General features: G+C 41.8%; 1 protein-coding gene across 6 annotated transcripts in view; it reads right to left on the bottom strand.

Annotated features, from left to right (window-relative positions):
- Positions 1-6,733, bottom strand: part of LOC108237997 (rho guanine nucleotide exchange factor 9) — a 54,274-nt gene extending 47,541 nt beyond the window's left edge. For 5 of the 6 annotated variants that reach the window (XM_017419777.2, XM_017419778.2, XM_017419781.2 and 2 more), the window contains exons 1-2: positions 6,698-6,733; positions 2,353-4,022 (exon numbers count right to left, since the gene is read on the bottom strand). In XM_017419777.2, coding sequence (XP_017275266.1) covers positions 2,353-3,948 — 1,596 coding nt within the window. In that variant the 5' untranslated portion in view covers positions 3,949-4,022; positions 6,698-6,733. Of the gene's footprint in view, positions 1-2,352; positions 4,023-6,529; positions 6,649-6,697 lie in introns of those variants that run through there. The other variant, XM_037977393.1, reaches the window with a different exon arrangement.
- Positions 6,734-25,245: the final 18,512 nt, after the last annotated feature.

Below are 25,245 nucleotides of genomic sequence, written 5' to 3'. Positions count from 1 at the left end.
AAACACTATTTTACAAATCTTTATACCGCCGTCTGTTTCACGTTACATTGTCATTTCCATGGAATTCTATGGTTATTTAAGATGTATTCAGGTGTAACATGTGGCAGGAGTTTCTACATATTTTTGTCAAAATAATTGTCAGAATGTAAGGCTGCGTAAAGGTTTATCAAAAGAGTTCACAAACAACTGCTATGAAATTCAGGACTTGAGCTGTTTAAAGATGGCAAAGTCCCTTTAGACATCATCTCCATTCTTTAAAGTGTCATAACGGTTCGTGCAAAAGCTTTGATTTAAACATTTACACAGCCATCCCATTTTGAATGATATGCTTACATCAGCAGGAATATTAAGAAACTCCTGCTGGACGCAGTGCTTCACTGTGCTGCTGCTGGTGCTATTTACTCTTTTAAAGAACCATTAGAAATCAACGTGATTAAACATGTAATGCAAAACTGACGGCTGTGTTACTGTTTACAAAACATGAATCATGCTGGTATTTTCTGAACACTGAGGCCCTGTTTACACCAGATCAATCTCACAATCAACAAGAAAAAGAAAAACACCTTTACATGGATATGACTGTGCTCACTGAATCCATGCCAGACAGGGTTCCCAGACAGGCATGAAAAACTATCGTACTTTCACCCATACTATCACATGTGCTGAGTGAGGTGGGCTTTCTCGGACAGGGGAAGTTGTAAGATTAGCTGTGTGTTGTGATTGGTGAACATGTGCACAGAATATGAGGGCGACGTGACCCTAAAACTATCTTATAAAAACAATAAATACAGTATATGTGGCAACACTGATGCTGGGCTTTCAATGCACCCTGGAGCATGTAAACAGTTACATCCAAAATGGTGACTACTTGGACGTTTGTTTAGACCGCGGGTGAGGTTGGGTCGCTGCTACATGTTGAAACGAGTGAGTAGAACAAACAGCACTCTGCTGTCTGCCATTATTACTGCCGTTCATCTAGTTGAGCAAGCACAGAAAAACCAATCATTGCAGGGGGGCAGGGGGGTGTCCAAAAACCTCAACATTATTACTTGCATTCAAAAAGTTTTGGTTTCAGTGAAAGCAAAGGCTGTTGTCGTGTGCACGGCCGGCCGAACCGCAGCAGAAAGCTACAGCTTCGATCAAAGTCGGCATCGTCTAAACTGGGCCTGACGCTCTTTTAAGTCGGCAGCAATCCACTTTGGTCTTTCCCACATTCAAACTAGATGTGAGCTTGTCAGTCCTGTCAGGCAGAAACTCTATTTCTCCAAACTAAGGTCGTTCAAGAAGCTGTCTACAACAGGTAAGATAGTAATTGTTCATACCTTTACACAAAGCACCACTTTAAAAATGACTTTTTAAGGTCTAAAGTGCATTTTATTTCCAAAAAACATCCTTAAGTCAGTTTTTCCTGATTCTGTTTGACATATAGGTCCTGTCTTCTATTAAAAGAGACATCTGTTTGTTTTCACTTATCTGTGATCTCAGTTTATTTATTTATTTATTTTTCATTTCTCGGTGCTTTTAAAGACAGATGTCAGCGCAGAACCCTGCAGAATTACAGTGGGACGGGAGGTTAACAACCTTTCCAAAACAAACGCTTCTAAAGCCCTCGCCTTTGCATAACAAACCCCTATGAAAGTGTGCTGAGTATTGAGATGTCATATCTCATTTAGTCAGAAGCTCGGACTAACATGTCCTGACTCGTTGGGATGACTGGGAGGGAGATGACTATTTCTTCCAGTGGAGTGAAAAGGCGAAGGCTGCTGTCATGGAGCACTGACGTCACAGAGCTGTGGGGCTGCTGCAGTCGCACACTGCAAGCTCTATGGGAAATGTAGGGTTTCTTTGCAGGCTACAAAAGGCTGGCTAAGCAGGAAAGGACAAACTCTTGCAGAATGGTGTGTACTTTTGCATTCACTATATCCTCTTTTGTCCAACAGATGGGGCAAAAGAACAATAGCAGAGTGGGTTTTTTAAATCTTATCTTTTCCAGCTGCTGCTTTGCTTTTGCACCTATTTTATTAGACTGTATGGTGTAAAAAAAACAACAAGTACCATATATAATGTAATTCGCTGTCAATGGTTTTAAGAAGCAAAAGGAATGACCATGGTTAAAGCAGTTACATAAATGATCTTTTGAGCATTTGTGCAGTAATTACATGACACATGCCTCTGGGAATGTTAATGAAGTGAAAAGGGCCTGCAATGAAATGTGGTTATGGCATAAATTTCTGACACATTAGAAAAAAATGTGCCATTTTCCTCTGAAACAAAACAAACCTCTCTAGTATATGCATTATTTACAACGAATAAAAACAAACAATGCAGCTCATTATGCGTTAAGTGACGTACCTTAAATATTTCTTCTGTCGAATCCGATGCTGCTACACTATTGGTCGTGCTCTCCTTATCTCCTTGTTGTGATTGGACATTCACTTCCTGTACTTGGTGGGAGCCCAGCGCAGCATCCTTGGAATCCTGCTTGTTTCCTTTTTGTCCCTCTACCTTTTCCTCTGGATAGAGGCAGTTCGGCTGACCCCTTTCGACGCTGCTGTCCGGACCTGAATCAGAAACGTGATTCTCTACACTGGCTGTGGATTTCGGGTTAATCTCTTTGTCCTCCGTGGGGTTGACGGTAACGTCACAGTTCTGAAGGCCGTTAACAGCTCGAGATCCTGTGGCAGATCTAAAAGCTTTCAGGACCACTTTGGGGGATTCTTTGGGGGCTGTTACAGGTGTTGGAGTCTCACCGTCGAAGCTGTTGGGATGCGAGGACTTGGCGGTCAGTGGCGATGACGGCGTAGGTATAGATGTAGGCGTCTCTTCGCTGTGGAGCGTCAGAGACACGCTGTGAACATTGTCCACTGTCCTCTGTGGGGCGCGCGGGGAGGTCATCGGAGTCCTCTCTCCCTCTGGAGGAGAGAAGGAGCGCGACGTTGTTCGCCATTTTCTGGCCGATTCTGCCACACTGTTAAAAAACTTAAAGAGACCGCCGAAGTGTCCCTTCGTGTCCGAGGGTTTTGGAGGCGGTGGCTGAAAGTCCCTGACGCTCTCAATGTCCACAGAACCATAATCCGAGTCTATGGTTTTGTCCAGTGAGTGAAGCTCTGAGTCGAAGCTCCTTTCTGAGAAGACAGGGTTTGTCTTCCCCAGGAGGGAAATCCTTCTCAGGTAACTCCACATGTCTTTGTGTCTCCTTCCTCCACTGAGGTGAGGTCTCGGGCTACTTTTAACACTCGGCTCTTCACAACCTGCAGTGGTTTTGTTGCAGTTTGTTGAAAAGTTATTGCCTCTTTTACTGTAAGAAACTCTTTCGGAGGGTTTACAACCATTCTGAGCCACAGCCTCTACTGTTACAGCGGGCTGATGGCCATCCACTGGAGAGGATAGGTCAAGGTCTTCAAACGAGCAGTCAAAATCTGCCGTGTAGCCAGCATATGAATGCCTCTTGCCTCTGTTTCGAATTGTGCTCTTGCTGGTCTGCTGGGGAGTGCCAATGTCACGGCAGAACGACTCCTCGTCCACCAAGGAGCTGGTGAACTTGGCGGTGGACAATTTGCCCGTCTTTCCTCGGAACACAGCGGGGGACTTCAGCTTCTTGAAAGAGCGAACTTTGTCGGCAAACGAAAGTTTCGGGATGGAAGCCTCCCCGGGCAGAATCATGGAGTGGGGTCTCCTCTCCAGCTCTGAGACAGCCTTCTTTCGGTTTAAGATCCTCCAGATGCCCCCGGTGGCACGGGGCCTGCGGTTAACCTCCTGCCTGTCCTTGACGGAGGTCTGAGAAGACGACGCCTGGGCCTCTTTTTGGACCTCTGCAGAGCCCGGCCCCGTCTCCTGAAGATAAATACTGCCGGTCTCATTCTCCACGTCCAGAGAAACGTTGAACACTCGGTTGACAAACCCATTAGGGTTGTTGCTCTCAGAGGCAGGGCTGTCTGTCTGTTCCATCCTGTCTCATTCTACAGCGTCAGCTATCAGCTTCGATGAACATCATGTTTAGGTCCGCTCTCTTTGTCAAACACCTGGAGGAGTGAAAACACATATTTAGTTGGGAATCTGACATTAAACTGACTACAGAGTAGTTTTATGTAACGTCATAGCTTTCTATTATTGCTTGTAAAAGCTACAACCCCAATTCCAAAAAAATCTGTGAAGTTCTGTAAAATGTGAATAAAACCAATGTTTTATAAATCTCATGAATCCTTATTTTTTTCACAATGAAACATAGCAAACATATCAAATGTTTAAACTAAGAAGTTGTACAATTTTTGGTAAAAATAAAAAAATTCAAAAAGTCATTTTGAATTTTCTGGCAGCACTATGTCTCAGAACAAGTTAGGGTAAATTTGATCAATAAATTGTGTTTTATCTCGGTTCAAATGTTCCACCATTTAAGATATGAGCTAGTTAAACATTTGACCCCGGTGGGAGTCTGAGATGTCTCAGACAAGGACTTTTGCACCTCAAGTCAGCACCAACTGCTCCCCCTCCCTGGCATAGTGAGCACAAATTATCCAAAGTAATTATTTGAGACACAGTTCTTCATCCACCGTTTAAACTGGGAGGCTGCGTTGTCATGGAAACACTCACTACAGGGATGCCTGGTTATTTCAGACCTGCTCCAGCTGTGACATCATCACACCGCTCAGATATGCTCCGTTTGAGGACGAAGACGCTCGGAGAGGCCTACCCTGCCACGTGCTAATTGCCCCTGATCATTTCTACCATGAAGGGTAGTGTTAAAAGGAACCAAACGTTCTCTCAATGAGAAGAAAGCCGTTGTGTGCTGTTCTTTCCCTGTTCCTTCACAAAAAGTGCAGGTGAATATACTGAGGCGAGTTCAGTGTTTGCATTCAGCTGTTCCAGGCAACTCTTAAATATGCAAATGATCTCTTATTGAAAGTGAAAGAGAACCGTTTCATGGCTGCAAAAATTTTTTTTAAAAAATCAAACGAACCAGGAAGACAGTGAGAGGGTTGGGAGTGGCCAAAAACAACAGTTTAAAACTCTCTAAGAAGAGAAAATACATTGGTGAGATGCAGAGACCTGTTTGTCCACAGCAAATATACAGTGTTGGATGGATACAGGAGCCTTCATGGGCTAAAGAACTGGAGCTAAGCAGAGAACACGATTAAGCAACTGATTAATAACAAAAGGAAGCGAGACAAACAAGCAATCATGCACACCAAGACTAGAATATCCTGACTGGGCACAGTGAAGAAGCAAACTTGGAACGGCTTTTCTTTGGACCGATAAAATAAAAATCAATCTGTGCTGGAATATTTGCAGGAATAATGTGGAGAATCCCTTGAACGGCTTTGGATTTGAAGCATCCAAATGGGTAAAACAAGGGGAGGCAGTGTGATAACACAAGCAAGCACAACTTCCAGAGATAACAGATCACCGATGCTTATTTATGATGTGACGGAAGAGATAAATGATCCCATTCGGGCAGATCTACAGTCTGTAAAGTTGACTGGACGTAGCTGGCTGGACAAAGCTCCTCTAAGTCGAAGCAGTGTATCGTCCAGCTGGAGAAAAAAAAAAAACCAAGGGCATGAGGACCTACAAAACTGCAGGAAGGCAATGGCAGCGGATCACAAAGGAGGAAACCCGCTCTTTTGATGATGTTTGCGGGCTTCGCAGACTCCTGGCAGCCGCTGCCCGCGCCGCATTCTTGACAAAGTATCAAGGGGGGAAAACTATATTTGGGCTCATATTATTCCGATCCAATTACATTCAAGAAAAAAGGAAAAACATACGTATTAGAGCTGTTCTCTGAAGCCTTCTGTCTGTTAGGCTGGCAGCTCTCAGACTTTTCAGCTTCCGACCCACGAAACAGCAGCGGCCGAGGCTGGTAGCCTCAAATACTTCAAATACTTCCAATTAAAGTACACAAACTTAATAATAATACTATCAAACCCTGGCATAATGACAATACAGACAGCCTAACAATCATATGCTTACTGTATTATTCTTAAGAACATTTCTAACTTAGTAGAAATATATATATATATATATATATATATATATATATATATATATATATATATATATATATATATGCATTTAATTAGATTTCTGAAATTGATTTGAAGACCTTCACTTGGTGTTTTATGACCCACACTAGGGTCCCGACCCCCAACTTTAGGACCCACTGATCTGTTAGGATGTGAACACTTTTAAAGTCTGCCCTTAAAGTTGGAGATTTATGTTATAACTACATATCTACGCATCCAAACACATACACTGACGTATTAACGAGATGTTTAAGTTTGCATTTAATTGTAAAAATGGTACACATCAGGAAACTCCATATTTGGTCCATTAGTTTTTAAATAAAATGTCGCATACTCAACCTGCGGAGTAATTAGAGCCTAATATAGCCAAGGTGGAAAATGCCAAAGCTGAGGAAAAAAACAAAATGTCCTTTTAAAGTCCCTGTCACTGTATTTACATTACAGCAACTCCACGAAAAACTCCAGAGAGACTGTTAGTTTTCCGTGTTAAACGGGGAACGTCGCGTCACCTGAAAACTTTGCCTTCACGCAGTTTCATTTTTATGGAGGCGACTTTTAGCCAGGTTAGCGCCGCTTCAGCGGTCGGAAAGTTTCACCAAAAGTAACTCCGGGAGCTGAAACAATAAATAATAATAATAATAAAAGCCTCGAAAGTGAAGCTCCAGCTGTGGACTCACCCGCCGCCGTTCACCTGGGCATCGTGCCCCTCCCGCCCCCACCCGCACCCCAACCCCAGCCCGCCTGAACGTCGGGAAGCTTCCGTCCGGAGCCTCGGTCCGCCGCGTCGGGCGAGGCGGTGGTGAGGTGGAGGTGAGGCGGTGGTGAGGCGGTGGTGAGGTGGAGGACAGCCACAGCTCCCCTCCGCCTCCGAGCTGCGCCAGCTTCCACCCGCCCGTAGTTTTGAGAAAACTCCCCGAGTTTGCAGACCAGGCGCCACCGGTGAACTCTTGCACCCGCGAGCTTCTGCAGATGCCGACACTCTCTGATTTGTGATACAGGAAAAAAAAATGCTCTCAGGCAGACAGAGGAACACACACACACACACACACACGCACACACACCGACACACACAATGGCACACTCCCACATGCTAAACAGCACATCAAACCCAACAAAACAGTTTTGACTCAAGCAGGACCCAATGACAGCTTGCTTAAGTCATAAATTTACAAAAACAAACAAACAAACAAACAACTTTACTTTAATGTGCTTTTAAAGGAATGGTTCGAACATTTTAAAGTGGGGCTCTATGGAAAGAGCATGAACAGTTAATGTCTTACCTTAGTTTTATTCGGACATACAAAGTTTAATTCATGAAATGTGCATTGCTTACACATATATATTTATCAACAGGAGTGTGTGTGTGTGTGTGTGTGTGTGTGTGTGTGTGTGTGTGTGTGTGTGTGTGTGTGTGTGTGTCCAGCTAAGAAGTGGTTCATTGTGAGGAACTTACTCCCGTAAACAGTTACAAACACTGCAAGCGCCCTATCAGCAATCTACAAATATATGTTTAAAAAATATATTAGTTCATAAATAGTTCTCTCCAGCCACAACTTCTGATTACTTTGATCCGTTTCCTTCGGACCCTGAGACCAGTTATGCGCAGAAATTGGGAGTTTTGTGGCTTGAAAATGTACCGACGGCGTGACGACAGCGTGGAAAAACAACCCCAGACAGAAATGGTGGATGTGTTTACCTCTCCTCTAGCAGTACTTCATTGAAGCGCCGGGTTAGTTTTTTTGTTTTATTACGTTTAAATGTAAGTACATTTAAAAAAAAAAAAGTATTGGGCAACGATTGTGCCAAAATTGTAAAAAAAAAAAACACAGCAGAACTTTTGCCTGGCAAAAACCCGGCCTTATTGGCTCTCCTGTGTCCAGAGGGTGGTCAGTAAAAAGCTGACTCACCCAGCAATAACATGCCAATCAAGCTCTGTGTGCAAGCGCTGGCAGAGCGGTTTCTGATACTTTTGTTTGAACATAATCATATTCGACAATTTTCAAACTCATCTAGGACACCACAGTTTCTTTGGAATTACACCAGATATTTACCTGTGATTGGAGCAGCTGAAAACATATTTCACACTGTCCGTGGAGCCCGATGCTTTAGTAACAGGGTCCAAATCTTGCAGGCATTTGCCCACTGTTTCTAGACAGACTGGATGTTTGTAGAAACTTTGAGTGTTTACCATTTCCATCTTTAGCTGAATGCCTGTTGTCGCAGGAGTAAATGTCACATCATTTAGGCACGTTCTACAGCTGGACTTTGCATGGCTTAAATGATTTAGGTCTTTTAAATGAGTAGTAACTAACTTCGCCCAATCACCTGACAACATGAAGTGAATGTAGACAGATATATTGACAAGTGAGACCAGGTCAACTGAAGATCAGAGTCCAGCTTGACTGCCAGTGTCCGTGCAATAAAAAAAATGTTAGTGCCCCAGTTTGTTTCTTAGTTATTGTTTCACATGAAAATAAAATAAAATAGATCACAACAGGTAGCAATTACAGAGTCATTGGTACATAGAGAGTGCTAGTATTTGAAATATTTTGTTGACAATGGGAACTCTGATGCTGACGTCCTGAAGTGGTGCTGTACCTCTGATGACCTCATTCCTAATGCTATCCATCCTTGTCCGTCCCAAGGAGAACCTCAACATCTTCAGCTCTGCCTCTTCCTGTTCTGTCTCCTGTCTTTCTGTCCGTCCCACTGTCTCCAAACCAAACAACATAGCTGCTCTCACCACTGTCTTGTAAACCTTTCCTTTGACCTTTGACCTTTGCTGCCACCCTTTTGTCGCAAATCACTCCTGAAACCTTTCTCCATCCACTCCATCCTACCTGGAGTCTCTTCTTCACCTCTTTACCACACTCCCTGTTTTCCTGGACAGTCGACCCTAAGTCCTTGAAGTCCTGCACCTTTGTGACCTCTGACCTCCTTGAAGCCTCACTGCTCCACCTGCCTCCCTCTCATTCACACACAAGTACTCTGTCTTCCTACGGCTGACTTTCATCCCTCGTCTTTCAAGTGCATACCTCCACCTCTCCAAGTCCTCTTCCACCTGTTCCCTGTTCTCACCACAGATCACCATGTCATCCGCAGTCCACGGGGATTCCTGCCTGACCTCATCTGTTAGTCTGTCCATCACCAGAGCAAACAAGAAGGAGCTCAGAGCTGATCCTTGATGCACTCCCACCTCCACATTGAAGCTACCGTTCACCCCTACAGCGCACCTCACCACTGTCCTCCTGTCCTCATACGTGTCCTGTTCCAGTCTAACAAACTTCTCAGCCTCTCCAGATGTCCTCATACAACCACAGCTCCTCCCTCAGCACCCTTTCATATGCTTTTTCTAAATCCACAAAAACACAATGAAGTTCTTTCTGACCCTGTCTGTACTTCTCCATCGAACATCCTCAAAGCAAAGATGACATCTGTGGTGCTCTGTCTTGGCATAAAACCATCCTGCTGCTCACAAACAGTCACCTCTTGTCTAAGTCTAGCTTCCACAACTCTCTGCCAGATCTTCATCGTGTGACTCATCAACTTAATTCCCCTGTAGCTGCTACAACTCTGTACATCACCCCTGTTCTTAAAAATGGACACCAGCACACTTGTCCTCCAGTCCTCAGGCATTTTGTCACTCTCAGAAATGCCAATGAATAATCAGGTCAAAGATGTCACTGCCATCTCTCATAGACATTTCCATACCTCCACTGGTACGTCATCAGGTCCAACTTTTGACAAAAGTGTTTTACGTCGGATGCCCTTTCTGACACAGCCCTCACCATTTACCCAGGCTTGGGACTGGCATCAGAGATACACTGACTTGTGCTACCTAGTGACCGTTTTTTCTGTTTATATGTAAGTTATTTATATAAAACTGTGGACAGTTTACTTTATAAATTCAGGTGAGTCAGTAGGTACGTGAGACCCGGTCTCACATCCCTTTTGTGTGATTCATGTATGACTGGACTGATGAGCTAATGGCTAGACCAAGTAGTGCAAATACCACTCAAATAAAAATACGCTGGCCAACCACAGTGCAGTCTATGTTAACAAGGCAAGAGTTTGTGCCGCCATCGTGGTAGGTGCTGGGTGGTGTCCTCAGTTACTGCCAGCATGGCAGCAGACCAAAGAAATCTGACGAAGAAAAACACTAAACTCAGCCAAGAAGCCCAATGTTTTGCCATTAATTGTTATAATTATTGTTGCCCGTATTTAAAATAAAGTGGTATTTTGTTTATCCATTTTTTTGGAAATAGTGAATACACTATTATACAAGGGGTTGTCACTCTTTCTAGACTATACAACAAGGACTGTAAAGTAGGGTACTGAGGTTAGTGAGATAACTGAAAATATACCATCAATGTTAGTAACATACCTTTTTAAATATTACACAGTTGTACCTATGTTTGTACCTCTTTTACCTATGGGTAAAATCTAAATGCTAAGTAATACTGAATGAGTGCATAGGCTAGACAGTCATAAATGTCTAAATAATAAAGTGCATTTTATATAAGACCTAAATATTTCCAGAATTATGAGGAAAAGGACTACTTTATATATGTTTAAGTTATTGGTTCAAGTGCAATTCACTATAGACACTGGTAGCAGTGGTCTGTTTAGATTAACTCGACATGTAAAGCACTTAAGTACTTAAAGATTAGATATGTACTGTTCTGGTTTGAATGATTACAGGGCTTTGTAATTTCATCATGGTAGTGGTAGCCCGCTGGGTCGACATTTTGGCCCCTCTAATGCTTGACCAGGCTTGAAGGGAGGCTCATTATGAGTAGTACTCATCGTGAGTACTCTTGACCCCTATTTTCACCATACGCATGATGTCTTTGACATTTATAAAACACACAGTGATAGGCGAAGCACCTGGCAAGATGGCGGCCACGAATCTTGTCCATCACCATTAGTGGTCATTCTAGTATATTTCTATTTTCGTGGCTAAGACCAAAATGGATTGTCTCCCTCCTGTTTGTTCAAACACTGTTTCATAAACTTTTACTTTTGTATCAGTTTTGCATCTGATAGATATTCTGGCATAAATATTATGATACTCCCTCAGGGAGAGCTACAGCTAGTTGCTGCGGCTTCTTGTGTTTGAACAAAATCAAGGAATTTTGTGCAAATAACTGTGTTGAGTGAGACTGATGGCGTTCGCATCAGCCGCAATGAAGCTTTGAATCAGAGCCGCTTTAAAAAGGTAGCAATCCACTTTGATCTGCTCAGACTAGCAGTTAGCTTATCGGTCCTTTCAGAATTAAACACGAGCTCTCTACAAGTAAGATATTATTTGTTCATAGCATTTCTACAGAACTCCACTTTGAAAGATCTGAACTATCCTTTTAATCACATACTTATCCCCATCTGTTTGCTACTGCTTGTTGTGGGCTTCTTAAAGGTTTGTTGAAGAACTATTTATAAAAAAAAAATCACTTATAACTTCTAAAGTAACAGTGAAAACAAAGTTATTGACTGAACTCTAGTCTCACTAGCTGATATTCCTTTGGGATTTACTCTGAATGTGAAAATCCTTCCATTGAAATGATACAATGGAGGAGAGAGAGGGAGCTCGGGGGGGTAAACTGAAGGAATTCACAAAAACTAAACAGCTCCAGCGCCCTGAAAGAGGAGATGGTGGAAGAAGTGGCCTAAATTTAAACATTTCCTCTTTGTCCTGTTTTGGGCCCATTGTCATCGCCTGGCGTTCTCCCTCCTGCACAGGAAGGAGTGGATCTGACATCAACGCTCCTGGGCTCGACAATGCCAGGAAGTCTGTCTGACTGTATGTAAATATCTCTGCGTGTCCACGCTTCCCTTGCTTGCCCGCGGAGAGAGGCTCGCTGCTCCCCGGCCCTCGCCCCGGAGCGGCTCTCAGAACTTGAGGGTGTAGCGGTAGCAAGATGGTGATTTACATGCCACACTTCCCCGATAACTCACCCGCAACTGTCACTGCGAATTACGGCACTGTCATCCTCAAGTGACCTTACATTGATGGAGCATCTGTACTACATGTGTTCTGCTGCGAGCTGGTTGAACTACAGAGACGGTTTTTCAGATTTTTCCTCCCTGAACATTTTCTTTTTATTTTTCTCCTTTGCTACGTTTTCTTGTATGGCTTTCTTCCATCATAGTTTGACTCGCAGTTTATTGCTCTCCCGCTCGGATTCTCCCACTTCTCCCCTCGCTCACTTCCTCGCTCACAACGCCAGGCCGGCTTCCTGCTGTCCCCGTGGCTGTCTCGGAAGACATCCTGGCTCCAGCAGCAGGCCAAATGTTCAAGCTTCAGATCTGGCTCGTACAGAGACAGAAGTCACCGCTCATCTTTAGCGAAGTAAATGTCACCCGATTAGAAACAGAAACCTGCAGCGGAAAGGACTAAACTGATCGATGAGTCAAGAAAGATGAGCACAAACGGTCCAGATATATATTTACAAAGCATATAACAGGGGTGGGCAGTATTTAGATTAGAAGCCCCATGTTGACTTATAGTTAGTGATAGGAAGGCTACAAAACAGAACTGGGAAAAAAAAAATGAAGGTGTTGTTTTTGTTGAAGGACCTCTCATGCCAGATTTTTAAACTAGGATCGAAATGTTACGCACAATCTCACATAATGCTGCAAGATTTTTTTTTTCTATTTATGCTCAGACTACATATTGTTAATGACTCTTAACCTCTGCCACACTAAACTTTAGCACACTGTAAAATCAACAGAGTTGTAGCCATTTTGTGTTGGCTAAGGTCAATTAGGTGTGGTGGTCATCCTAAATTGGGTTGACTTCAATCAGTTGTAAACGTACACACATTAATAAAGTTTTAAACAAAGTTCTTGCAGCAGTATTTTTCAACATTCAAACAATGCAGCTCCTAATATATATACATATACATATTTAAATATATGTAAAACGTCCTTCTTGGACATCTGGGTTCTCATAGTAGCTTCTTTTGTTGTTGTTCTTTTTTTTTTAAATCATCTTTCTCTTCTTTAGTCATAGCATCATTACAAATCAAAAGTATAAACATGGATGAGGAGAAATTAATGTTTGTGGTTGAGAACTATCCAGAGATACACGTGACCCCCGAAACTTGTCAATACAAAGACAACAACAACAAAAAATATTGCTCAAGCCAGTGCTCCAGAGATTGGCAATTCTGGTGAGAAAGAAAAAAAAATGTTAGGCTAACATACTAAAACTGACCTGTGTTCTTACAGCGTACAGTAACTCGCCACGTCTTTTATGTTTCAGCCACGCCAGCTGATGCGAGTCCAATGACCCGCCGGGCTGCGGTAATCCCGGCGTATTTTGAGTTTAAGAAAAAAAACTTTTTGTTCTTTTTCTGATAATGACAAAGTTTGTAGCTTAACATACTCAGTCAGAAAACATCTCCTTGTATACCACAGCACTCTCTTGGCATAGGCATGTTTGCAAACGAACAGATTGACAAATAATCTATAAATGTCAGCTAATGGTAGAATTTGCAACATTTAGGCCTCAAATACACCACGCTGAAAATGATCCCTAAACTGATACTTTTCCTTTTGTTTGAATTTGATTTTTTGTTGAGACAAGAATGGAGAAATTTACCCCCAGAAGGCCTTCGTGCAAATCTGTTCAGTGTTATTCCAGGTGAACATTTGTGTGATGCCTCACAATTTAGTGTCTCCAACTCGTCACACTCGCTCTGTTTTTGTCTTCTTATACTTTTACTTTTAGCTACCCTTACACTACTTTTCACTAGCCTTTCCTACTTTTTAGTTTTAAGCTGGTGTTTTGCTGCTTTTTAGCTTTTAGCCAGTGTTCTGCTTCTTTAACAACGTAGTTCCAGCTTCTTTAGCAAATTTCAACAAGGTCAATCAGAAATTCACTCTGAACTTTCACAGAAAACGCAGTTAAACTAGCTGATTTTTCTGTTGCATTTTTTATTTGAGAGCTTCTTATGGCCCGATGAAGCTTGTCCAAAGGCCACTTTTTGGCCCTCGGGCCATTCTTTTGCCCATGTTCAGATTCTAAATATGAACTTTCAGTCAGACATATTTGTGACTGAAATAATATTTTCTGTTGACATGTGTCGGGTTTGCTTTGCCACTCCTTTATTCTGAGTGTTGAACGCACACCGAACAGAGCTCTTTGAAATGATATCATCAGCCTCTCAATTTCAGAACAATCGGCCTCTTCCTCCCTTTCCTATGACACGGTCCACACTCACGGGGCTCGCGGGAGATTGCTGGAGACAAACACTGGCTGAGTTCGGGCCCAGCTGTAATTATTTCGCCAGTCTTTGTCAAAGCCACTGAGTGAAAACAGGCTGTCGTGAAAAGTCCAGCCAGACAGACGGGGAGGGAGCTGAGGGTGCGAGAAGGGTGTGTGTATGTGTGTGGGGGTGCTGGGGGTGGGAGTAGATATGTTGTGATATCAAATGAAAGGCTTAGTAAAGCCTGGGAACTGGACTCGGGAGCTGTAACCCATGTGAGAACAGCTGGGAGGTCAGCTGAATTTTGTTTTTTTCGGTGCAGGTGTTCGGGAACGCCAGGGCTGAAACAGTGCGTGTAATTTTACCACATGTTCTCAGACTGGGGGTGGACTGGCTGCTTGTTTGGTTTAAAGAGCCTGGGAGGTGATCAGACAATGAGATGTTAGGAACAACGCATGGCCTCTTTTTATACTTTTAAGTCCAACATTTTCACCCCATGTTGGTATACTTATAATAATAATAATAAAAAAAATCCAGGTAGTTCTTGCTTCCAGTGGCAGTAAACAGTTTGTGTTACTCTGACATTCCTGACATTCCCTCTGGTCTGACCTGCATAGTTTCCTGGCTTGGGTGCACATGGCACTGCACTCAGGATACACACATACACACGCACACACACACACACACACACACACACACACAGGTTTAACCCATCCTACCAGTTCACACTTTGACTTGTGACTCTTTGATCCCAGCCACAATCAGTTTGGGTTAATCAATCAGTCCGGGCCTTTCAGCACACATCCCACGACAGCTGGGCCGTGTGCGGAAAGCTGCGAGCGCCTCACAAAGCAGAAATTTATCAAGCGGCCATCTGAGGGACAGCGGGAGGGGAAAAGAAAAACACGTAGGGCGAAAGAATGAGGGGGACAGGACGCAGGGAGTGAGCCTGTCTGGAAGTGTGTGTGTTTGTGTGTACGTATGTTGCTTTCAACTGGGGATTTTCAGCTGCTATCGGGATGAATCTAAAAACAGGAAAGCGGGTTCCAATAAACAAGACGAGCGGAAGACGACCACAGTTCTACTTCCTGTTTCAGAGCGAGGGAGGAAACGGCAGATTTTTTAGGAATTCAAATCAGAACGCTGCACAAAAACGCTCTCGGTTTGTCACGAAATACTGAGAATCTAGTCGCCGGCGAACCGCTCAGTCTTAGCAGAACTCTTCTGACGTGACTGTCAAAAATCTTGTGATGAGTCTAAAGAAAAAACCAACAAAAAAAACTAAAACAACTGTGACCTTTCTTCTATCTGTATCTTGTACAGGCCCGAGGTCGATCCAAACTTGTCGCATTTGTGGGTCAGTATCAGAAAGAGAAAAGCAGCCTGGCAGATGTACAAAAAAACAATAAAAGAAAAACTCAATCTGCTCATCTGAGGGGCTCGCAGCGTCTTCAGGAAGCTTCTGACTGGCGGGAAACCCAGGGGACTTCGTGATGAAGGGTGGGATTACAGTCAGGAGAGGAGAGGTACTTAGCTGAAGAGAACAAAAGGAGATAAAACATTTGTTTTGAGCATTCCGTGTCTCTGTGCACCACAATGAGATCTGAGGAGAGATAGCAGACAATTAGCTCTGTGGTTGATAGTAAACTAGTCTTCTGTTCACTAATTTGCCTTCTAAACCTGTTTTTTCTCCTCCGACCACATCGTTGTTGGGCTGCAGAATGTGAGAGTTTTTAATAAAGAGAAACCATTAAGTATATTAACACCTTATTATCCTCTATTCCCCCCCCCCCTTAAGTTTTTATTCTGTTACAACTCCAGATGAAAATTAATTTAGCCACCCAGTTTTATAATTTGGTGGCTCAATTTTCAGCTTTTAAGATTTTGTCAAAACTTTTGAGATGTATTTATTTATTTATTTATAGCTAATCTTATGTAAATGCAGCACCTCTGCCTCAATTTTTTTTTTTTTCTTAAAGTTAGAGAGTATGTAGGAATATTACTGCTGGGTTGCAAAAATCTGAAGGTACACTTAGGTGAAGGGCGACATCTAGTGGAGATAACTAAAACAGCTTCGTGAATTTAATAATGCATTTGCCTTTGTGTGTGTGTGTTCTCGTTTGTCGGTCTGTTAGCAGAATTTGTCATGAACCTCTGGATGTATCTATTGAAAATCTAAGAAAGTAATCATTGGTTGTACTTTTACAACTGATTACTGTTTGGACTCAATCTTATTCAAGATGGTCGCCACAGCCAATCAATGTTAGCCAACCCAAAAAATGCCTACAATTCAGTTAATTTCACATACATTGAGCTAAAAGTTGCTGTGGTGGTAGCTGAGACTGAGCCTCACAATTTACTCTGAGCACCACACACTGTGCAATGCTGTGGCAGTCAACCATGTCTGTCTGTTAGCAAAATATTTCATGAACCACTGGACGAATTTGAATGAAACTCTCAGAAAGAAATCATTAGATGTAAGTCCATGGCTGATTACCTTTTAAAGTCAACCCGAAACAAGATGGCAACCACAGTTAATCGACTTTTGCAAACAGAAAAAGGCCTATAACTCAATTAACTTTACAGATATTGAGCTAAAATTTGGCGTGGTAGTAGCTGAGAATGATCCCACAATAAATACTTTGAATGCTAAGACATTGCAAAAGATCTTGGTTTAAAACTTTGGCATGTATGTCGGAGGGCAAATTATTACTTTGTGGTTCGGGAAGCATTTTTGTTTGTGTCTTTTTAAATTCATGATGAAAACAAAGAGAAACCTTTGCGGACATGGTTCTGACCCAGTTATATTTGCTCTCACTCTACCTTTTAATGATTTCACAGTTGCAAAGATCCTTTTTAAAGCATCTCACGCACACACAGCGCTGCATTAATGGACCTCCTCCACACGATGGCACTCAGGCTCTTTCAAAAGGGCTCTCAAGTTGAGTTGTGGATTACAAGACAAGCTTTTATTTTATACATATATCTGATATACGAAGCATTTGAGAATATGGTCTATTTCAGGAGTAATACCACACAGGCAAACACAGTTTTCAGGGGAATTAAATCTCGTAAAATGCAACTGAAGGAACTTATCAAAAATGATAAAATGAAATTGATCAAGTTTGCTACGAGGGTTTTAATTAACTCTTCGGGCCCTGAGGTTTAGTTCACCCTCTCATTGAATTATTGGCTACTGTAAGACAGGTTCGATATGAAACCTCTCCACAAACCTGATAACAGGCTGTGATTGTGCTCTGCTACAGAATTCAAGCTCGCAGTTAATGACTGAGGTGTCCTGAGGCATAAAAGGCACCTAACTCTGTCATGTAGGTGTAGTTACATGTGCAGCAGGAACCCTCCCTGCTGGGATTCAGCTTTCACTTCTGTGCCAATCAATATATCACGGCCATAATGCTGGAGCTGTGACCACAGATACCTTCTTTTTTTTTTTTTTTTTCCTTTTGAAAAATGTGCCTTGAGCTAAAAAGTAATTTGGTGTGAAAGTAAAGAATTAAACTTTGCGATGTGGATAGCATTGGAGTCAGATGTGATAAAGGTTGCAGCCATCGATTGGATCTTTGTTACAAGGTACCGAGTCTGAGGATGTTCTGCAGAAAAATAAAGGAGAAGACCAACATAAAAACCTCATAATCTTCCACTAAAAGCAAGACCAATTCCTTTGCTCTATGCATTTGCAAAAAAAAAATAAAAAATAAAAAAAGCCTGATCTCACTCTTTCTCTGGCTAACTCCATCAAAAAAACCCTAAGGATGCCTAATTGATACAAGTCAGGTAAGGGTTAGGTGTAAAATTAAAAACTGCAAGTCAAGTGGCACTTTCTCATTTTTTATTCAGTGAAGTACGTTGTCCTTGCTGTAAGGCTTTTTGCTCAAGATAAGAGGCTTTTTAATCTGTAAATGAAATACATATGAGTGTGAAATTTACAGATTGTTTAGACACAAGTGAACAAACAAACATTTTATCCTTTCTGATACTGTGGCTTTAGAATAAGATTTTTTAATAGAAATTTCCTCTTTTTGAACCTCTTGGTGATTTTGCACGTTTCTTCATGTCCTTTCATGCCGTAAGAAGTTTCAACTTTGTTTTTTGGCTCCTAAACAGATGGTCTAAACCACATCTTTAATTATTCTATCAGCCTAACGTGCATGTCTTTTTGGGATTGCGTTGTAATTAAGGGCGCTAATGCATAAGCACTGAAGAACCCTTATTATTGTTTGGTCATTCTTCTGTTTTTTGGTTGTTTTTTTTTTTTTTTCAAATCATAATGGTTGATTTGCATCTCCTTCCACAGCTTTGGTAAAACCCGTGAAAAATACAATCCAACGTGAGGCTCGATCAGGAATAGGATGAATATTTTGCTGTGACTTTTAGTAGCAGTACAGTTCACAATGTAGACAGAATTTGGAAAAAAAAAGCACAATATTTCCCCACTGACCACGATGGAGTTTTGGTAAACACATGAGAAAACCCAGCCCTGTTTGGAGTGATATAGCTCAGTCATACTTCACAGTAGAAACATTAAAAGTTGGTCACAGACATGACTGGCTTGTCGTTTTGATAGCTTTAACAGTTTTTGCACTATTGAGTTTATGATTAACTGTCTAAACCTTCCAAAGAATTTCACAAACAAACTCTTCTTATTTCCACAGTCTTTTCACTTCTTATACAGTTTATACACCACAGCGTAGGCATTTTCGTCTTCTTTCACCCGGTCTGTGTCTCACTGCTGTAGGACTTATAGTTTACTCTCAAATTGCCCCAGAGTGCAGAGTGCGCACAGCAAAACCTCCATTGACCTCCATTACTTTCTGTAGACACATTAACAACATGTTACTGCTCAATGCACAGTGACGTTTTGTTTGAAGCTTACTTTTTACTCCGTGTTTGTGTCTGTCTGTATTAGGAGTGCTGTCAGGGAGTGACAGATGCAGGTGTCTGGTTACCGTGGTGACGCTAATGAACCACTGGCAGCAGCTTTAACATCCATTTAGATCTGAATTTTCTTTACAATTCCTTTAGAAGAAAGTTGATTGAGACATTGACATTTTTTTCAGAAGGTATAATAGTTTATTTAGTTGAAATAACGATTAAAACTATAAAATACAAAGTCTTAGTACTTTATTTAACAATGGATATTTGTTTTTTTTTCCCCTATTATTTTAAAAAGAAGACTTGCCTCTTCAAATATGTCAACGAGTTAAAATAAAATAAATTTATATTAATATATCTGTTATAGCTCTCAAATCCAATTAAGCAGTCCATCAGGTAGAAGCGACATCAGTGGAGCCGAAGCTCATTAGCGTTTGTGTCCTGTTTTTGTTTATCCATTTACCTGGCTGCACATTCATATTTGAATGCAAGCCTGTGAGAGTGCAGAGAACGTGTGAGAAAAGAGGCATTCTGGTTATTACGGAGGGGAAAGTGTTGAAGAGGTTAGAGCCTAGCACTCCAAGCCGGAGCCACTTTTGCTTTCATGTTAGCAGCTGTCCAAGCCCAAAATGGCCAATTACCATCATTTCTCTGCTTGTGGTGGTAATGTTAGAGAGATATAGTCGGAGAGAGGGGAAGAAACAGGTGGAGAAATGCCGAGAGAACCAAGAACAGATGAGTTGGAGGCAGCCGAGATAAGCCGGCAAATAAAACCGTATTACCACAGCATGGAAATCAGACAATATGCACCGTGACAGAAGGTGAAGCCATCATCTGCAAAGGAAATAGATTCAATTAGATGAGTCCCCCTGGTGTGTAAATATACACAAAGATTGTTTTTATGCTTCCTATAATTGCAGTTGCACTGTTTCTGAGTCCGTCCATATATAAAGTGTAATAGAAACGAGTCTATGTAAATCTAAATATGGGATTGGGGGGGAAGAAAGAACCTAATTATAACTAATATTTATTTTTTGGTAAAAAAAAAAAAAGCATTTACTGAAACTAAAGCACCACATTCATCAATATATATATATTTATGATGATAAGTATGCCTTCATGAATTAAAATCAAATAAATTCTAACTCAAATAAATCCTCAGCTTCGGTTGTCAAAGCAAGCCATTTAAAGATCGATCTTTACTCTTTTTTTTTCTTCTTCTTCTTTTTTAAACCGTATGAAAAAGCCGGTATAATTATCTGTGTAATGAGATGTTCTCCGAAAGAGCACAGAAGTAAGTGTTCCAAGTCAGGACATTAATCTAGACCGTTGTGCAAAAATAATGAAATATAGTCCCTTTCTGAGCCTAAAAAGTCACTGATTTGAAAATATAAGCAGTGTGACGGATACAAATGCTACCCTGTAGCGTTTATATTGTAATAAGCTGGTAAATCTTTTCCCACTGTTGTTTCATAAAATATGCTCCTTTTGGTATTTACATTCAAACAAAAACTATTTATTCTCTGAAGTGGTAGGTCAGATCTTTTGTTGTGGCTTTCTTTGGAACGATTCAGCTCATTCTCTGAACGACCTCAGATTGGGGAAATTAAGTGAAATGGTGCGTTGTTTGTGCACGGCACAGACGTCAAATTTCAGAGTTCCAAATTGGAAAAAAACAATCAGAACCCAAAATGAGAATCCTGACAAGTCCGAATCCAAAATGGATGACTTGCGCATGACAAATGGTAATAGATGGATAAATAAACTAGCTGCACACAAAGTACTGAACTACCTTGAATAGGAAACCGTATTTGAATGCATAGTGTACAGAAACCTACATTATTATAAGCAGCTTTTACTAATGGTAGTTAGACTGGTTATGGAGCACAAAAACGAGCAAATCCTTCTGGTTTTCCGACGACAACTGGTTAACACAAAGAAGACGTCATTCCTGGATTTGAGTTTTGACTTCCGGGGTAAATGGAAAACAGCATAATTTTGACCAGATTGATGAGCTAATGGCTAGTCCAAATGGGGCCAAGACCAAAGTGGACTGCTGTCATGTTAAAACAACTCCAGTCTCAAAATGGCATCATGACACTGTTGTAGAAACCTTTACAGCAACTTTGCATTACAGGGGCACTCCAGCCGAAACATTATGACACTTCTGGTGGAAGAGGCCCTGAGTGCACCAGATGTGCAACAGCTAGCTGCTGCTGCTATTTGTACTTGTATTTAATTCTAGCTAAAAAAGCAAAGTATTACCAAATTGATAGTAGTTTGTAGGTTTGTAAAATAGTGTTCACAAAAACCACTATAAACGTTTTCAGACTGGAGTTGTGGCAACGATCCACTTCGGTCTTACGCTTAATTTACTCACTCATCAGCTCATCAGTCCAGTCAAATTTCTCCATTTCTCCAAACTGAGCTCATTTAAAGAGCTTTCTAGAACAGGTAAGTTATCATTGGCTCATAACTTTTCCAAAAGAACCCAACTTCCACATCTCATGTACACACATCAATTTCCTACTGAATCATGGGTTTAGATCGAGAAAATGGCGTATACACACACAAAAACCAAAAAATCCAGATGATGTATGAAACTGTGTGTCTGCATGAATCCAAACACATTTCCTTTTTGCATTATTAGAAGCGAGGGAAATGAACCCAGAGCGCAGACTCATCTTGAGAACTAAAAAAAAAAAAAAAAAAGATTTATTAGAAAACCAAAACAAAAAGCTGACAAGGCAGCAAAGCTTACAAAAGTAACTTCAGGGAATCGCGAGGAGACGCAACGAGAGGATCTGACTGTGGCGTCAAACCAACAGCAGACAAACAGAAAACATCGAACCAGCGGCAGGTGAGTGAGAAAAGACTGAATGTGAAGAGCTGAGGGTGTGGGTGAGTGGAAAATGAGCTACAGCTGGGACTAATGGGTAAATGGGGAACAGACGAAGTGGGCGTGGCAGGCTGACTGAAAAATGACTGAGCTGAGGGCAGGTGGATAGAGGCACAAGGATCACAAGAATGAATCCATGAAAATCAAATACAGAAAACCAAAAAACATCTCAAAAATACCCAAATCCTGACACATATCCCTGATCAATGTGGAATATAGCGCACACGGGACACCTCCCTTGATGTGCCTCCATTTAAATATGGAAATTAATGCAATTCATGCATATATGCCCTGCATATGTGATTTTATCTCTCTACATGAGTAAAATAGAGCAAGTTCACAAAATGCGAGTTAGCAATGGGGCGCACTTCGGATGAAGTTCTGGGGAATTCAGTGGTTTAATCGAACGCTTTGAAACTAGTTTAAGCAGCAAAAAAACAGGAAGTCACTCACTTGAACCATTGACTAGTAATGATGCCGTGAAGGCAGGAAGATATTTGGGGGTGCGCCGGCTTGATGCCTCCGGGGGATTAATTTTAGGACTATTAAATGACTTTACTCAACACCATGCCAGCTTGAAGTCTGTCCCCAATCATACTGTTTATTAGAACGACTGAAGTGTGAGTTGAACCAGGCCAGCTAGCCGCATTTCAGCATCGCATTGCATCAAACGCTTTCTGTTGACAAAAAAATTAATCTTGTGATGGTTTTATTTTGCGTGAGTGCAGTCCATGGCTTCGGTTACAATTACAAATTGCGCTCCTTGACCGGCCGCAGCTCTGAGCAGAGTTCCAACAGGATTGCCCTTAGAAACCTAAAGCGGCTGATAAGCCACTCATCACCCTGGGCCAGAAAATTTAAATACATGCTCTCTATACAAATCGGCATTTGCAATGTCCTCTAATAAGGCCCAAGCCATTGTTGTTGAAAGTATTTTCTGCACTACTTTGCACTTGGTTTAATGTCCACTCACGTAACTGAATACATGTGGATGTATTAACTGTTTATCACTTTTCTGATATGTACAATAATTGTTTTACATCATTAACATTTTCCCAGCATACACTCTAAGCGTCACCAACAGACCAATAACTGTAGAAACGTGCATACAGCAGCCATGAAGTTGGTGTGGGGCTGAGCACATTTCCACAGTCAGGTCATTACTGATACAGCTGACATTTTGTGTATAAAAAGATGTACGCCACGTTTTTTGGGCAATTGCATCCTTTGTACACCCTAAACTACAGCTTTAAACGCTTTCTCAGTAAAGCCTTGACACTCGTCTGCTGAAGTGTTTTCCCGTTTACGAAGTACAGCTGCCTCCATACATCGAATCCAGCAGGATTTTTCCACTCCGCAAGCTGATGTCTGATGCACAGCCGGGAGAAAGCATCGCCGCCCTGCTCGCGGCATCACCCAGGTTTTTCCGGCATCGCCAATTAAACGCTCCCCTATTCAAACAACCCGATGGGTCTCCCTGCTATAGGGTGACAGCATCAATCTTGACTGACTTCCAGCCGGTTCGAGCAAATGTTGAACCGGAGTTACACCGTTATCTAAAAATAATCCAAATAGCATCTGTATGTCTTCCCAGATAACTGCAAACAAGCCCCCATGAGAATGCGGTTCCATTAGCCAGGCTGACATAGAAAGGTGACAAACAACTCAGACTGAAACTTGAAATCCAGAACAAACAACCATATTTTTTTCGTCCTCCCCCCCCACCCCAAAATCCCAGCTACGAAATAAACCGCTGCTTGTTTTTATGATATATTTTGGGAAATAAATGTACCAGCCCTGGAAGGCAAAACTTGTACCTCTACATAATAAACTTTATAAACATGCATGTTGCTATTACTGAGACTGACTCTTCCCCTGAGACTCCGTCACTGATCTGTGTCTCACTGTCTCCGTGTGATCTTCTCCTGGAGGTAAACGCTGTTACGGCTTGAAAGGACCGCACGCGGATTACTTCTTATGAGAAATACGTGATTTACTTGGAATCACCGTGGTGTTTTATTCTTGTTTTTTTTTATACAACCTAATCAGCCTGTGCCAAGGAAAAAGAATGTCACCGGATGATTCTTAGCTCCTTTCGGCTTCGATGAACCCTTGGGAAACACGATGGTTTTTACCGGTGACAGCCGGGATTTCACAGGAACAACAAACAAGCTGCTTTAGCCACAGGCAAGGTCCAATAGAAAGAGATGACATTTCTCAGGTTAGATGAAAGATGGCATGGCGTTTCTTTTTTCTTTTTTTTTTTTTATGAAGACCGATAATGTAGTGCAGAGTATTATATGTGGGTGGCTTCTGTTGCTACTGAAAAGAAATATAGAGTCTGCTTTCTGACCTTTCGTTCCTCTCTGGCTAGACCTTACCAATGAGCTGCCACTCAGCACGGACAATGACTTGTCTGACAGCAAAAAATAAATAAATAAATAAATAAATAGAAACTAACTGACAGAGTGACAAGACTGTGAAGGTAATAAGGCAAACAGTGGCCTGAATGATGATGTTACATAAAGAGAGAGAGAGAGAGAAAGAGAGAGAAAAAAAAATTGCATGAAGCATTTCTTGGATTTCAAAGGCCAGTCCTTGTAGGAAAGTAATCATCCCTCATGGCCAGATCCTCGCAGCCCACACAAAGGAGTGCATCTCATGCTGAGTTTATTTTCATCTGATTAAATGGGATGCAGTTCAGCCCAGGCTTTGATAACAATAAGGGTTGCATGTCTCACTGCCTCCATCTGTCCTCCTCGAACATGTCTGGGAACACAACATCACCAGAACGGTTAAGCTGCCTTATTTACTTCTCCCAATATGGCTGCTTTGTCACACACATCATTTGTCCTGCAGGATAAATATTTCCCCAGCATTGGTGCACAGTAAATGTTGATTTATCCTCAGCCTGTTAAACTGGCCAATCTGCATATGGCCTGTTGGTGTTCCGTCAGAAGGCATCCTCTCTCAATATATACCATAATTATCATTTAAGTGTGGCGGCAAGGCTGGAATTTCTTTCATTGGTCCGCAGATACATTTGTGTGTGTGTGAGTTGCGTCATTTCCATGTACAGATGAAATCTTGTCTAACAAAGGGCTAATTTAATCGGAGAACAATTTAATGTGGTCTGATTTCGTTGTGATGAATAAGATCTTGACGCATTTCGCCCTCCTCAATGGGAGAGAAACGAGGGGTGGTGGGGATTCAGAGGGAGAGA

The sequence above is a fragment of the Kryptolebias marmoratus genome, linkage group LG9 (genome assembly GCF_001649575.2).
Source record: "Kryptolebias marmoratus isolate JLee-2015 linkage group LG9, ASM164957v2, whole genome shotgun sequence".
Classification (NCBI taxonomy): Eukaryota; Metazoa; Chordata; class Actinopteri; order Cyprinodontiformes; family Rivulidae; genus Kryptolebias; species Kryptolebias marmoratus.
This window is presented reverse-complemented; position numbering and strand designations above follow the sequence as displayed.